Source organism: Panicum hallii, chromosome 3, assembly GCF_002211085.1.
Source record: "Panicum hallii strain FIL2 chromosome 3, PHallii_v3.1, whole genome shotgun sequence".
In the NCBI taxonomy this organism is placed as follows: Eukaryota; Viridiplantae; Streptophyta; class Magnoliopsida; order Poales; family Poaceae; genus Panicum; species Panicum hallii.
Genome location: NC_038044.1, coordinates 23,120,563 through 23,136,148, shown reverse-complemented (window position 1 = coordinate 23,136,148; position 15,586 = coordinate 23,120,563). Strand labels below are relative to the sequence as shown.

The 15,586-nt window shown below is 45.0% G+C and overlaps 3 protein-coding genes across 3 annotated transcripts; 1 reads left to right on the top strand and 2 right to left on the bottom strand.

Moving 5' to 3' along the window:
* Positions 1 to 244: 244 nt before the first annotated feature.
* LOC112887668 (putative receptor protein kinase ZmPK1) lies at positions 245 to 3,049 on the top strand. Its single transcript, XM_025953911.1, has one exon. It carries the CDS (start codon positions 424 to 426, stop codon positions 2,872 to 2,874), a length of 2,451 nt encoding a protein of 816 aa, XP_025809696.1. The 5' UTR covers positions 245 to 423; the 3' UTR covers positions 2,875 to 3,049.
* Positions 3,050 to 3,505: 456 nt separating this feature from the next.
* LOC112887669 (60S ribosomal protein L29-1-like) lies at positions 3,506 to 5,038 on the bottom strand. The gene is made up of 3 exons (XM_025953912.1): positions 4,971 to 5,038; positions 4,698 to 4,834; positions 3,506 to 3,824 (listed from the first exon to the last, which is right to left on the bottom strand). Exons 2-3 carry the CDS (start codon positions 4,797 to 4,799, stop codon positions 3,744 to 3,746), a joined length of 183 nt encoding a protein of 60 aa, XP_025809697.1. The 5' UTR covers positions 4,800 to 4,834; positions 4,971 to 5,038; the 3' UTR covers positions 3,506 to 3,743.
* A 2,341-nt stretch (positions 5,039 to 7,379) lies between these two features.
* On the bottom strand, positions 7,380 to 11,830 carry LOC112886683 (serine/arginine repetitive matrix protein 1-like). The gene is given in 10 exon segments (XM_025952649.1): positions 7,380 to 7,683; positions 7,756 to 7,801; positions 9,307 to 9,399; positions 9,562 to 9,619; positions 9,787 to 9,856; positions 10,344 to 10,375; positions 10,642 to 10,754; positions 10,757 to 11,503; positions 11,506 to 11,640; positions 11,738 to 11,830. Coding segments are annotated over 8 exon segments (1,239 nt in total). The 5' UTR covers positions 11,621 to 11,640; positions 11,738 to 11,830; the 3' UTR covers positions 7,380 to 7,683; positions 7,756 to 7,790.
* Between the last annotated feature and the right edge of the window lie 3,756 nt (positions 11,831 to 15,586).

Below are 15,586 nucleotides of genomic sequence, written 5' to 3'. Positions count from 1 at the left end.
AATGTCAATGCTCCTGTGCGACAGCGACTTTCCTGACCCGATCCTCGTGCTTACTTGAGGGTTCCGACAACTCGATCGATCGGATGAAAAAAAGTCACCGCGACGCATCGTGATCATCCTTGAGATGAGAGAGCGACTTTGCCTCGCCGAACCGGTTGTTTCGCCAGTCCATCATCTCTAGCTCGTCGCGGGCAAAGTCCAACTGCGAGTTCATCTCTTCTGCTGGATAAGTTTTACAAAGTCACAAGCTACAAAGAGAAACATTCCAACACGCCGTTGCTCCAGCCCTGTTTGTTTTTGACCAAGAGGCAAGAACAGCAACCATGTACAATTCAATATGGAGCAACTGGAGCTGTACCTAGCTTAGTCCAGCAATGCTCATCCCAGATCTGACGAAGCTGAGCTCACACCATCCCTGCAGCCATGGCTGCTCGGCTCCTCGCAGCTCTCGCCCTCCTCCTCTCCTCGCCGCTCGCTCCACCCTTGAGCGCCGCCGCCGCCGCCGCGGCGCCTCGCGACACCCTACCCCGGAAATCCTCGCTCGCCGTCGAGGAGCACGACACCCACATCCTCCGGTCACCGGACGGCACATTCTCCTGCGGCTTCTATCGCGTCTACGACGGCGCCTTCACCTTCTCGGTATGGTACACGGACGCCGCCGACGAGGCCGTGGTCTGGAGCGCCAACCGCGGCAGCCCGGTGCACGCGTGGGGCGCCGCCGTCACCCTGCGCAAGGACGGCGCCATGGTGCTCACCGACTACGACGGCACGGTGGTGTGGCAGACCGACGGCAAGTTCGTCCCGGACGTCCAGTACGCCCAGCTGCTGGACACCGGGAACCTTGTCCTCAAGAACTCCAGCGGCGACATCGTATGGCAGAGCTTCGGCTCGCCGACCGACACGTTCCTCCCCACGCAGTGCGTCAAGGAGGCGTCCAAGTTAGTTTCTACCACCCAGCTTCATGTTCCTGGCCACTACACCTTCCGGTTCAGCGATCAGTCGATGCTGTCGCTCATATACGATGATGCCAATGTTACAAGTGTGTACTGGCCAGATCCTGATTTCCAGTACTACGAGAATGGTAGGAACTTCTACAACAGTACTAGGATAGCGAGCCTTGGTGATTCTGGGGAGATTTTTTCGAGTGACTTTGCAAACAGCCATGTGCTTGCTGCTTCTGACAGAGGCACTGGGATTAAGAGAAGGCTCAAGTTGGATTATGATGGGAATCTTAGGCTCTACAGCTTGAACAATTCAGACAAAACATGGTCAGTTTCATGGATTGCTGAGTCTCAACCGTGCAAGACTCATGGTGTGTGTGGTCCGTATGGAATCTGCCACTATTCGCCTAAACCGACATGTTCTTGCACGCCCGGCTATCGGATGAAGAACCCACGTAACTGGACAGAAGGTTGCCTGCCCATTGTAGACATAACATGTGATGGGGAGCAGAATGTGACCTTTTTGGAACTTCGGAACACTGATTTTTGGGGATCTGATCAGCAGAGAATCGAAAAGGTTCCATGGGAAGCCTGTCGGAAAGCATGCTTAAGCGACTGCTCCTGTAAGGGGTTTCAGTACCAGGAAGGAAATGGAACATGCTATCCCAAGTCTCTTCTATTCAATGGAAGGTCCTTTCCAAATCCTACTGTGCGGACAATGTACATCAAACTCCCTTCAAGTCCGGACACATCAAAATTCCCCATTCCGCAGTCCAATGTGCTCGATCCCTTACCGTATCATCTTAAATGCGGCCCTGTAAGCACACTAAACATGGAACAAAATCCCAGCTACTGGCATAAGACTAGTGAGGATCAATCAAAATGGTTCTACTTCTACGGGTTTATCGGTGCTTTCTTCATCATCGAAGTGTTCTTCTTCGCATTTGCATGGTTCTTTGTATTGAGGAAGGAATTGAGGTCATCACAAGTATGGGCAGCTGAGGAAGGCTACAAGATGATGGCAAACCATTTCCGAATGTTTAGTTACAGGGAGCTGGCTAAGGCAACAGAAAAGTTTACTCATGAGCTTGGATGGGGAGGTAGAGGGGTCGCCTATAAGGGAACACTGGATGACGACCGAATGGTTGTCGTAAAAAAGCTGGGAAGTATTAGGCACAGCAGAGAAGAATTCCATGATGAGCTGCATGTCATTGCAAGGATTAACCATATGAACCTAGTAAGAATATATGGATATTGCTCAGAAAGATCTCATAGGATGCTGGTCCTCGAGTATGCTGAGAAAGGATCATTGGCCGACGTATTGTTCAAAAGCAAAATCTCTTTAGACTGGAAGCAGAGATTCAACATTGCCTTAGGTGTCGCCAAGGGGCTGGCCTATCTTCACCATGAGTGCCTAGAGTGGATCATTCACTGCAACCTGAAGCCTGAGAACATTTTACTGGACCAAGATCTGGAACCTAAGATCACCGACTTCGGGTTGGCGAAGCTGCTCAACAGGTCTGGGGATAATGAAAACGTATCTCGAGCACGAGGAACCATAGGTTACATTGCTCCAGAGTGGATATCTGGTTTGCCGATAACCGCGAAGGTCGACGTGTACAGCTATGGAGTTGTGCTTCTTGAACTAGTGACAGGAACACGGATTTTCGATTTGGTCAAAGGTGAGGATGACAAGGTGCATGTCATGCTGAAGAAGTTCATAAAGATGCTTTATTACAGATTGGACAGGGAGGAACCCTTTTGGATAGCAGAGTTTGTAGATGTCAGACTGGGAGGTGAATTCGACTACTCGCAAGCGAAAGCTTTGATCAAGTTGGCTGTCTCGTGCTTGGAGGAAGAGAGGAAGAAAAGGGCAACGATGGAGTCAGTAGTCGAGAGTCTCCTTTCAGTTGATTTAGCTGAAGATCACTGAAACGGCAATATAGTGAAGGAATCAAGGTTTCCTTTTTGCTTGATTCTAAGGTGCCATGGAATCCATTTATGATTTTTTTTTTGTAAGCACCATACTAGTTTTTGCACTCTTAATTTCCTAGGAAAATGTATATTATATGGAACAGTGGTAATGTATTTCTAGTGTCTTTTGTGTATATTAAGAATGCTCTCGATACCGACAATAATAGAAAGCACATTTGGGATGCTCTCTATATTTGGAATCGAAGTAACACTCTGAAATAGTGGAAAAATAGCAGGTGCATGATCCATAAGTCTGAATGATAAGAACCTGCATCAGCAACACTGGTACCAGCGCAATACACCTTAGTCCACAAATGTCTCTCGCACCTTTCGCTTCTCCTACTGCACAAGACAGTTTTGTTCTGCTTGCAGGGATACAAACTCCGCAGCGCAGCGCAAGTAGTTCTCTTTTCGGTGGCAAGGCAAACGATGTGCGCCTGTATTTGGTTAGCATCCCTTTCTGCTAAGACGGGCTCAGACAAGAACCTGAGGCAAGCAACGTTCAGCCCACATCGCAAATGCAAGGCCGTGCCCAAATACTTGATAGACAGAATGTCTGAGCAAACCACCCACACATGACGCGGCGTAAGTTACAGCAGGCAAAACTGGTGATAATAGACATCACAGAAACTAGAACGACATACTCGGGGTTCCCAATTCTCAAAAGGCTGCAAATAACGGTTTTAATTCAAATCCAGCCAGGCAGCAAGACAACAAAAACTTTGGTACCAACTGAGGACCTTTGGTCATACAGAACAGAGCATTAAGTTCAAGACTCCAGACCCTAGCGACACAAGACAGGAATTCATCATCTGAAATTCCAGCAGTTTACTCCTCTGCCTCAGCCTCACCGCTCTTCTTGTTGTTCTTCCTTGAGTACCTCAGGTTCCTCAGGAACTTTGGGTCCATCTAAAAGAGCACAAAACGAGACAGTTAATAGACAAACACAGAATAAAACAAAATTCAGAAGAGCATACTTAAACAAATATGCACAAGGTTTTACGAAAAATTTCATGAGCACTATACAGACATCAGAATATACAGCAAGAAACAATCTGTACATCATAATAACTAGCACTACCACAAACATCTTTTTTGGATCAAGCCACCAATGCAGAAGTACATAACCCATGCCATCAAGGCATAGGTCACCACAAGGGCCAAGTTACACCTTAGCCCATCGGTGACAAGTCTCATCACCTCAAAATCTTCAACATATCAAGTGATTTGATGTACAAAACACAAATCAAAGACCATTGAGGCAGCAACAAACACTGTAAAACATCAGGAAATGTAGCTACAAAGTTACAAGGGAAAATCTACAGTGGTACCAATGTAATCAAACAGGTCTAAAACTGGAGCAACATACAACAAAAATACCTAATCCTAGAGCCAGCAGTGAACCACTAATAAAACAGAAATAGACAGCATACCAAGTTCAGCGTAATACAAATCATAACTTCTACTGATGCACATTAAATACTTATACAGCATAATGTGAAATTTTAGAACAGTTACACTACAATTGCTTTCACAAATGTGCAATAAGCAAGATGATTTCGGACTGGTAGAAAACTACAGTAAGTTGCCAGCATCTGGTATTTATAGCATCAAACCATGATACTGAACCTGTTACGTTTGAATTAGACCACAAGGCCACATAATGAATAACATCGTGTTCTAGCGAAAGGCTGTAAAAAATGCAAGATTTACAGAGCATGCTTTCTTAAGAATTCAGATCTAGCATGATGCAGAGGCAAGCCTGGAAAGCGAAGCACGTACCCCCTTGGTGGAGGTCTGGCGGTGGCGCTTGGGCTTCTTGATGCCGTTCTTGTGCGCCTTGTACGACTGGTTGTGCGCCGTGTGGTTCTTTGACTTGGCCATCGCAGATCCCTCTTCAGGCTCCTGCTCCTAATCACCTGCGGTTCCGCAAAGAAATCCAAATACGAACAATCGCATTAGGATAAGGGGAAATGAAACAGAGGAAGGGAGCGAAGCAAAATGATTGGGAGCGCGCGCAGGAGGAAGAGGAGGAAGGGTTCTCTTGGGTCTTACCGTCGGCGGCGCAGCGTGAGGAAAGCTAGGGTTTCAGGGGTGACGATGCTTCAAGGGCTCGGTTTATATAGAGGAGGGGGCATTTTCGAACGCCCATTTTCAGACGTGGGCTTCAGCCCATTAGTAGCCCACCAAAGTGGCCTTCTGCGCACTCTACCGGCTACTCCATTTCCGTATGGAAAAAATCCTTTTATCTCCCTCAACTTTAACTTTATGATGAATCTGCATTTCCTCGCTACACAATAAAACCATATTCTTATTGTTGGATTCGCGACACCGGATACACGACCTTCCTGGATGGTTTATCTCAGTAGTTTTTTCTTTTTCTTTTATATTTAATTTGGCTAAATATTTGAAAAATTATAGTAACCACATAAGTAGATCTATGCAGTAAATATATGATATAATATAATTTAGTAAACTTTCTTTTACTTTTAGATATATACTTTTCTGTAATTAATTCATAACTACAGTTTTCGTAGTCCAATTATGATAAAATTTTATGATAGGCTAACCATTATATTCTTGAGCTGTAGTAAAAACTTCATACTCATTGGATCACGTATGCTTGAGTAACTAAATTCCAAGCTATATTAGGGAGATTATACATCCAGTATCGTAAGTTTAAGTAGTCTAGACGGACGATTTCATTGTTTAGTAAGAAAACGCGAGTTCATTCTAAAATTTAGGGAGATAATTTTTTTTCCTTTCCGTATTGCTGCTCCGGGCCCGTGCTCCCGACCCAGGCCGTCGTTTTTTCATCCGATTAACCCACCTACTCGAATGAGAACCTAACCAAACCAGCAGAGCGATCAAGTCGATGACAAAGGAAATTCGGAGCTGTAGAGAACATTGGGGGCTCGAGATGTCGAGAGGGAATTGCTTCTAAAACGATGGAATGTACCGTGGACGTGACCTGAGCTCGATGCATAGCTAATCACTTGCTCCTCTACATTATAAATTATTTTAACTTTTCTAAATATATATCATTTGCTATATCATTTGGTATGCATCTAGATTTAAATTATACCTAGGTACATACTACCTCCGTACAATTCGTTATTCATTTTGACTTTTTTAAATATATATTTTGCTATACATCTAGATGTATATTATATCTAAATATATAGCAAAATTATATATCTAATAAAATCAAAATAAATTATAATTTGAAACGGAAGAAGTAGAAAATACTATAAAAATACTATATATCTAGAAAAGCCAGAACCTCTGATTTGGAACGGAGGGAGTACGAAGGATCCAAAATAAATTGTTAATTTTCGGAATCACAGAAGACAATGTGAAAGTGGCAGTTCATCTAAGATCCTTCCCACCATACTCGAGCAACAGGCACAATGCGTAATACAGAACTAGCAGCACGCCGGATAGGGAAAGGCAAGCAGATCTGAGACACGCGCAATTAAAATTACTGAATCCATGATCACCATCACTGTAGTACAGATCATAAACAGCTGCCTCCGATGCCAAGTGATATGAATGCCAGCAGTACAAAACATGGTTGAATACAAGATGAAGGCTACCTGCTGCAGGTTGCTCTTTTCATGAAGATAGCCCTACACACCTGTGAAGAAATCGCAGGCCAAAAGCAATACCAGCTGACCATTCCCCAGTCCATCTTTTTGTTTAAACAAAAAACAAGTATCAGCACATGCTTCTGCTGAATTTTCTCCTACAATAAATGTATTCGGACATTTCGATCCTCATTCTGTTGAATTTTCATGGAGTAAAACGTACTTCCGGCTGCAGGGGAAAAGAGACCAACCGATTATTTTAACGTGATGATTCTGGAAATGTGTGGAAATAGAACCATTGCATCTGGTATGGAGAAAACATCAGGCAGCAATAAGTAGTAACTTTTTTCGGAAGATATTAAGAGGTCAAACTTGTGCGCACAGATCAATAAAAAAATGTTTTCCCATAGTAGAACATATGTTCCTTAGAACGACTTGGAAAGTTGAATTTGCAAACTGAAGCCGATTAATAGGGAGCACCATGAGGATTAATAGGGAGCACCATGAGCATAACGGGTATCATGCTGCAGGAAAGTTCTTACATTGTATATACTCCAACAACATATATAAGTTGGTTTAGCCTCAAGAATTCTCGAAAGAGATTGTTGCACCAATTTCATATTGTGCCCTAACTATATTAATGCAGTTCTCATAAACAAATGAGCCTCCACATTTCTCTTGAGCTCCTGCCCCTCCCCAACATACTTAAAAGAGAGAAAAAACTTAAGTATGGGGCAAATGAGGGGGCCATGGTCATTTTCTCTTACTACTTAATTTGTGAACCAAAAGGTGAAACAAATTACATTTCTATCAAAAAGAAGTACTTTCCTGAGAAATGACAGAATTAAAAATATACAATATATTAATATAGGTGGGAACAAGGAAAAGCTGCCAAAAGAAGAATGAATATATTTCACACCTAAATTTGAAAAAGGTTTAAACTGAGCAATTCACATAGGAAACCAAGTTACTACACATGATACTGAAGAATCTAGATATATGCCACTTTCTTGAATTGATGCAACGAGGACAAATGAAGAGAGCAAAGACATCTATGCACATATTAACCAGAAAACAGATATCGTGCTTCTTCAGTGGTTATGATCATGCCTACTATTGCCAAACTTGATTGTATCTTTTCCAAATAGTTCATAATAGCGACAAGGTTCGATGCGATTTTCCTGCATAAATAAAGCACATTCAGAACATGACCGCAGTCTGACTAGATTGACACAAATTACTAGAACACTTACATTAATGAAAGTCCCATTTGTACTATCAAGATCCATCAGATAAGGCCTGCCAAACAAGGCAGTATGATAAAGCATTGCTAATACATTGCAACCACAGAAGGCATTATAGAGATTGAGTAATAAAAACACTATGAAAACAATAGGATAACCATAAGAAACATTCAAGTGCAAAACAGAAGCATAGGATCACAAAGAGGAGCATGTCAGTTCTTCAGCATTCCACACATGAATTGTAAGTTCTAATAAGTATGATTTTGCAGGGTTCCACAAAATTGGAAAAAGCCAACTGATTGCATATGGTTTTGGTTTTGGTTTTGCATTTAAATGATTTTAAGCTTTAGGTAAAGAAGCCTAGAACCCTACAACACAAAAGGGGGAAGAAATGGCCCTAAGTGATGCAGGAAACTGAATAAAAGAGGTCAGATACAAATGCGCCTTCGGACCGCTGGTTGAGTGCATACCGGAGCTCAAATCCACTTTGCTGGCAACCTTTAGGTATGTTGGTCATTTGACCCACATTAGCAATGATATGGTCAACAGTAACTAAAACTAAATTAAGTTCATTCACTCCGATTCAAACGAAATCTAATGAGATATCTGTTGTGAACCGATGCTCAGCCGACACTGCAAATCTTTATTCATTCATGAAATAAGTTGCATTTGACGGATACAGCACACGGTACTTCAAAGAGCCCTTCTAATTCTCAGGAAGAGAAAAATAACTGTATTAGTTTAACCTTATGTTGTTATAATGTCATACTCCAAAAGTCCACAGGTTTGCATGTGCCCTATTTAAATGAACTGACAAGTGTCAAAAACTTTCTAAAATTGCTAGTAATAAGTGATGCTAGGTGTATTTAGACAAGCTTCTTGCGGTGGACCAGTTAGAGCGTTGAACTCCAGGAGTTGTTGAAACTAATGTTCCGACCCAGGTTCGAAGCACGAGACCTTAGAACAAAACCTGGGGAAGTCTCCCCTAATTGTTGAGTTTCTTTAAGATAGTGGTGTTTATGTTGTTTACGTGCAAAATTTTAATTCTAATTGGTGGATTTACCGGAGCATTAGGGGGGACCAGGGCTCCCCCTACCCACCCTACTGCCCCCATCCCTGATTGATAGTACGCAAAAGTTTGTTCTCTGTTACACTTACACCTCTCTGTTGCCATGGTCATTCCAATTGCAACCAAAAACAACTTGTCCTTTGCTTAAACTCGGGAGAGAAATTAAACATTATTATAAAGGTCCGCAAGTGGATAATTGTCATGCTTAAGTGATACAGTAGACATGAGATGTAGATGAATGTGGTCCTTGGATTTAATGGGAATGTGCCCATGGTTAACGATTAGAACAAAGGAGATAATTTTTGCTAGTGCAGCTGCTGGGTTCATCCGAGGAAAATAAGTATATGACACCATATGATGTTAAATGCCTAAATGTTAGTATGCTCCTTCTACCTATTTTGGGAAAAAAAAACTAGTTAACTAACAGAAACCATGACATGAAACAAAAATGGTATTCATACATGGAGTAAACAAGTCGAGAGAACAACTACCATTCAGCGGTTCTCCACCCTTAAATACATAGGGGCTCCATCTAATCTCTGACTTGCGAGCCTCTGGGGGTTCTGAATATAATAGATTTACACCTGAAGTAGGAACAAAGTGTCATCACCAAGGACAATGCAGTATGCTCACAGCACTACAGGCACACACAATTTGCTGCATCCAATTAATGGTTTCACCACTACAAACGATTGCACACCTATGCTCACATAAATAAATTATCATAAGATACAAGAGCCAAGCACCTGCAACTCTGTTGGTCTCCTCAGCAAGCTTTCCAGATAACTCAAAGGATGGCTTTTGCTGCAAAACAAGGGTGTGGGAGGTTTCAAATAACAGTACGCAGAAAATGGCAACTATCTAATATTTAAGAAAACAGCAAACATCGCATAAATGGAAATGCTGCAATATTCTTCAGATAGATAAATTGCTTTCATCATCATCTACTATATTCGTCATGGATCATGCACCACTTTTTCTTTTGCTTCAAGAGCTTCTGTGGCAGCATTCATTATTGCCAAAGCATCAGGATCTCCGCTCCTGACCAAAACAGGAAGACTTCACCATTACTAAATGTGAAGCATATATAAAAGTGAGAACCTTTCTTATAGTAATAGTAAACAGCAGGATTGAAAGCCGACAGTACAACATTATCTAATAGCAGGATAGAAAAAAGGCTAAATCCATCAATCCCACATTAATAATGAGAGGGTGAACAAAAGATAACGATCTGTCAATGCTAAATAAACAGCTATAGAAACTGCAAAGTGTTGCCTTCATTATGACTGTGTTTGGCATTGCCTGTTTTCCGTAAAGTGGAAAGATAACTGACTAGAGAAAAAAAATTGGCTCCTCAATGTCGAGCATTGAAATTGCAGATCAATAGCTGTTTTCGCTAAACATTTGTTCATCTACAGACTAAAATTAAAATCAGCAGCACACGATGCTTCTATTACAGATTAAAATGTCAAGAGTTATGGTGCTAATGGAACATGAGAGAGGTTAGTGTTGACTGTTGAGCACTGACCTGGATGCTTCACCTCCTCTAGAATTGATATCCTGAAATAAAACATAACGACAGTCAGATTGATATAACTAACATACTGCATCAGCAGTGAGAGTGTGAGGACTACTAATTTCACAATCTACAATTAATAGTCCAAAATTGATGGCATTGGAAATAATTTTCTGACTTCGTACTTATTTGGGAGACTATAAATTTGCCAGTAGTAACGGAAAACAGTCATGCAATAAGAGAACACCAAGCCAAGTACATATGGAGAAATGGAGAGATACAAAGTGAAGGATCGGATATCATCAGAGACCTCAGTACGTGCTGCACTTCTGGAGACCCTCGGTGATGGATGGGACTCATGCCTGCCCCTATGCCTGTGCTCATCTGGAGACACAGATCGACCACGCCTAGATGACCTTCCGATCCTCCATTGCTCTCCTCCCGACCCGTCAGTTTCTCCCTTGATGAATCCTTTTTCTCAGTACGGTCCACCCTTTGCTCCCTTGAAGAAGCAGCTTTCCAGTCATCGCGATCAGACCTTCCACCTCTTGAATCATGCCTATCATCATCCGGGCTCGACAATGTCTCCTTTGAAGCACCAGACTTATCATCCTTTCCAGCCCTTCTATGCCTTGAATGATCCTTTGAATCATCTCGATCAGATTTCTTATCTCTGGCATCCTCCCGCTCTGCCTTTCTATCTCTAGATGCATCCCTCCCTTCATCATGCTCACGGTGCTTGCCTCCTGAGTCCCTGTCTTCCCTGTGAAAGGACTTGCGGCGGTCACCATTGGTTACCTGCGCCATCTCCCGCTCAACCTTCCTGTCACTCGAAGCATCCCTCGCCTCATCAGGCTCCCAGTGCCTCCAGGTGGACTTGCGGCGATCATTGTCAGTCACCTGCGCAGCCTCCCGCTCGCCATGGGCTCTCCTCAGCCTCTTGGTGCGTGGTGATGGAGACCTAGAGCCGCGCCTCCTGGCAGGCGAAGGTGATCGTGACTGCTCCCTCCCGTGTTTCGGTGACCTGACCCGCTGGTCCTTCGCCTTCTCCCTCGGAGGCGACCTCTTCCTCTGCGTCAGGCTGGCCTTAGCAGGAGACCGCGGCGACCTGGTACGCTCCTTCGCCTTCTCCCTCGGAGGCGACCTCTCCCTGTCCCTGTACGACGCGCTGGCCTCCGCTTAGGCGGGCTCTGCCTGCATGGCGGCGTGCCCCTACGCTCCCTGTCCCTGGCCGGGGAGCGCGATCTCCGGGAGTGGTCCTCCCTCCGCCTCTCCACCACCGAAGCCATTCCAGACCTGGTGCAACATACTTTCACACCGTCGATTCAGGACGCGAGAAAAGCACCAAGCAATCGGGCGAGGGTTTTGGCCCGGCATTCGTGCGAAAACGAGGGAGGGGGACTTACCGGAGACGGCGGCAGCGGAGTGGCTAGATGCTACCTCCCCCGCGGTGGCGGCGGCAGCGCCACTACTGCTGTCCCGACCCCTACCGATTTTTCTCGGTTTCGATCGAGAATTCGAGATGTTCGATGGGAAGACACCTAAAAGCCTGTCCAATCCGATAGATGATGGGCTTCGTTTGGGCCAAGTTCAAGGCCCGTCTCTTAATTATAAAAAAGGGCCTGTCTCTTTCCTGTGTAGAAGGTCCGGGCGTTTGGGTAATTCAGGAGTTTCGGGTCGGATAATTCGGGTAACCGGGGGCCGCGGGCTGCTGCGGCTTGCCGATTGGGCGACGCGGCATGGCGGCAGGGGGCTGGGGCTGCGGGTGGCTGCGGACTGCCGGGGGGCGCATCCACGGACTAAGGGTCTCTAGGAGGGCTCTGGCTCCATGCTAGTTTTTCTGGCTCCGTCTGCTCTACCATCCCGTAGGCAAAGCCACAAAAACGGCTCTCACATATTTCGGTGGAGCTGCTTCACCTCCTTCCCCCGTTTGGTAGGGCTCCAGCAGAAGCTGCTGAAGAGCCAGAGCCGAAGCCCTCCCAAAGGGCACTACCGGAGATGGCACCTTTGCCGAGTGCAAAAGTTTTTGCCGAGATCATTTCGTCGGGCACTCGGCGAATAAGACCTTTGCCGAGTGCTGCACTCGACGAATAAGACCTTTGCCGAGTGCTGCACTCGGCAAAAAGAAACGCTCGGCGAACAATAGATTTGCCGAGTGTCAAGCGCTCGGCAAACAATAACACTCGGCAAAATCTATTTTGCCTAGTGCCCTACACTCGGCAAAGACAGACACTCGGCAAAGCTCTGTCAGCTGCGAACGACAGCAAATGGCCGTTAGCTTTGTCGAGTGTCGGTATCGCGGACACTCGGCAAATGTGTGATTTGCCGAGCGCTTTTTCTAGACACTCGGCAAAACATATTTATTTTTTTCTTTTTCTACCCAAACTTTTTCTGTTGTGATTCTAGATTACCTTGAACTACATACGCAAATTTGGTACATTACTCAAATTGTTTGCTATATTTAGTCAATTTATTTCATTTGATTGAATTTCTTGGAATAATTCAAATTTGAATTGCAAGTCATTCAAAGAGTAGAAAAAAATGAATCGAAAAATGATATTCATATTATTGAGCCTACTTCGACACCTTATCCATGAACAGACAAGAATTTCAAACATACCATGTTCACGAAGCATGACCACAAACTTGGGGTCCGGTTATTTTTAAATTATATAAAATGCAAATTTGGTCAGAAAATCATGAAACTTGCCCAGATGTTATGATATCATATGTAGAGGCTATGATAAAATTTTGGCTAACTTTCGTGAAAGTTTGTCAGCTACGATGTTTAACACCTAGTTGACCTTCACATGAAATCATGAAACTTATTTGGACATTCTTCGGTTTGTAAGCATCGTATGTTACAACTTTTATGAAACTTTATCAAATTTTTATCACAGCCTCCACATATGATATCATGACATCTGGGCAAGTTTTATGATTTTCTGACCAAATTTACTTTTTATACAATTTAAAAACAACCGGACCCTAAGTTTGTGGTCATGCTTCATGAACATGAGATGTTTAAAATTTTTGGATAAGTAGGCTCAATAATATGAATATCATTTTTCAATTTATTTTTTCCACTCTTTGAATGACTTGCAATTCAAATTTGAATTATTCCAACAAATTCAATCAAATAAAATAAATTGACTAAATATAGCAAACAATTCGAGTAATGTGCCAAACTTGCATATGTAGTTCAAGGTAATCTAGAATCACAACAGAAAAAGTTTGGGTGGAAAAAGGAAAAAAATAAATATGTTTTGCCGAGTGTCAAAGAATAGCGCTCGGCAAATATTGTCTTTGCCGAGTGTCCAGTTTGTGAAGACTCGGCAAAGGTTGCCACATTTCAACAGTTCACGATGATGCGTTGAAAAATAAAAAAATAGGAAACTTTGCCGAGTGCCTGTAACACCCTAATGTAATTTCCCTAAATTTTAATGAATTTATTTGGGCTTAAATAAATTTTCCAGGCTTTTCCTTAATTTTTGTGGCATTTAAAGCAATTTATAACACAAGGAAATAAAATTTATCATAGGATTAAATTGTTTGTGCATTCATGCTGCAGCATTGTTTTATTTGTGTTGAGTTTATAGGTTTGAATTCAAATTGTATTTTGAATTCAAATGGTTTGTTTGGATGTTTGAGTAGAAAAGAAAAGGGAAGGAAGTAACCCAAACCCCATAGGCCCAGTTATCTCTCTCCCTTCTTCTTTCTTTCCCCGGCCCACTCCCCTCTCCCCTCTCTCCCTCTCTCTCGGGCCCCCTTTCCCCTCCTCACTCCCGCATGGGCCACCCAAGGCCCAGCTCTCTCCCCTCTTTCCTCTCTTCCCCCGCGTGGGCCGCGCCCCGACCCACCTTTTCCCCAGCCCAGCGCCTCTCTCTCTCTCTCTCTCTCTCTCTCTCTTTTCTCCCGCGGCCCAGCCCGAACCAGCTCCCCCTCAGCCGCTGTCCCTCCTTCCTCTCGCTGCCAGCTCGGGCCCGCGCGTCAGCGCCTCCCTCTTCTCTTCCTCTTCTTCTCCGGCGCCCAACTCCCTCTCGATATCCCCGGCGAGCTTTTCCTCGGGCCCGCTCGCCAGGACGCCGCGTGGCCGCCCTACGAAGCCCCGCCGCCTCCCTAGGGTTTCCCCCAGGTCGCCGCCGTGCTCGCCCGCACCAAACCCTAGCCGCCGCGCTCGCCATCGCCGCAAGCCTCGGGTCGCCGCCGCACCGTCTCCTCGCCGCCCTCTGCCGTCGCCCAAGCACCGTGGGCTTACCCCGGTGTGGTAAGGAAACTCTCTCGCCCATCTTCTCCCTCGGTCCCGTCCCTCCGCAGCCGCCCGCCGCCGCCGGAGCTCCCGAGCCTCTGCTCGCCGCCGCTCGGCCGCTACGGCCGATTTAGCTGCCTCCTTTTCCCCCAATCGAGTTCCCCGTGCTTCTCTCTCTCTCCCCGTGCCAGCAGTACCCCGAATCGAGGCCGGAAGAGTCTAATCGCGTGGACTCCGGCGAGCTTCCGTCGGCTTCCGCCGCGCCCATCGTCCCGCCGCCACCGGAGCCGACCAGATCGCCATTAGATCTCACCCGCTCGTTTTGAATCCGGTGGACCGCGTGAGCTTCAGCCGCAGATCTCACCTCAACCGTCCGATCTTGATCCGAAGGCCGACGATCGCGCGTACCCCTTCACGTTATAGTTTCTAATCTGGGCCGTATAAATTAGATCCAACGGCTCAGATTAGAACGTACCCTTTCGGCCTTGTCTTTTTGCTAAAGAGGCCCTGTCTTTTTGAAGAATCAACCCGCAATCCACCAGCAATCCACCCCGTGGTTCAAAAATAATTGCAAACAGGTCCTTTTCTTCCTGTTTGACCCCCTGAGCTTCCTGGAAAATAGTTTATCAGCCCTAGCCCTGTAGTTTTTGCAGTCTAGCTCCTGTGTCTAGGGTTTATTTACGTTTAGGCCCTCGGTTTTTGCGCAGAACCCCCCTGGAAGTTCTGTTTTTCTCGCAAATAGGTTCCTGGATCTTGTTTTAAGCGTAGTTTTCGCGTTTTAGCTCCGTTTTAGGTGTTCTTTATATCCACGCGATCGTTGTAACGCGTAGAATAGTTCTAGGCCAGTTTTATGTGCTGTTCTATTGTATTGGTGTACTGTTTCTTATATTTTTCTATTGTTTGCATGTGTGTGCATGTGTGGCCCATGTATTGCTGTTACGATCGTGAATAGACGTCGAGCCACCGGAGCAGTACCAGGAGCAGCCGTCTTCCGAGCAGTTCGAGC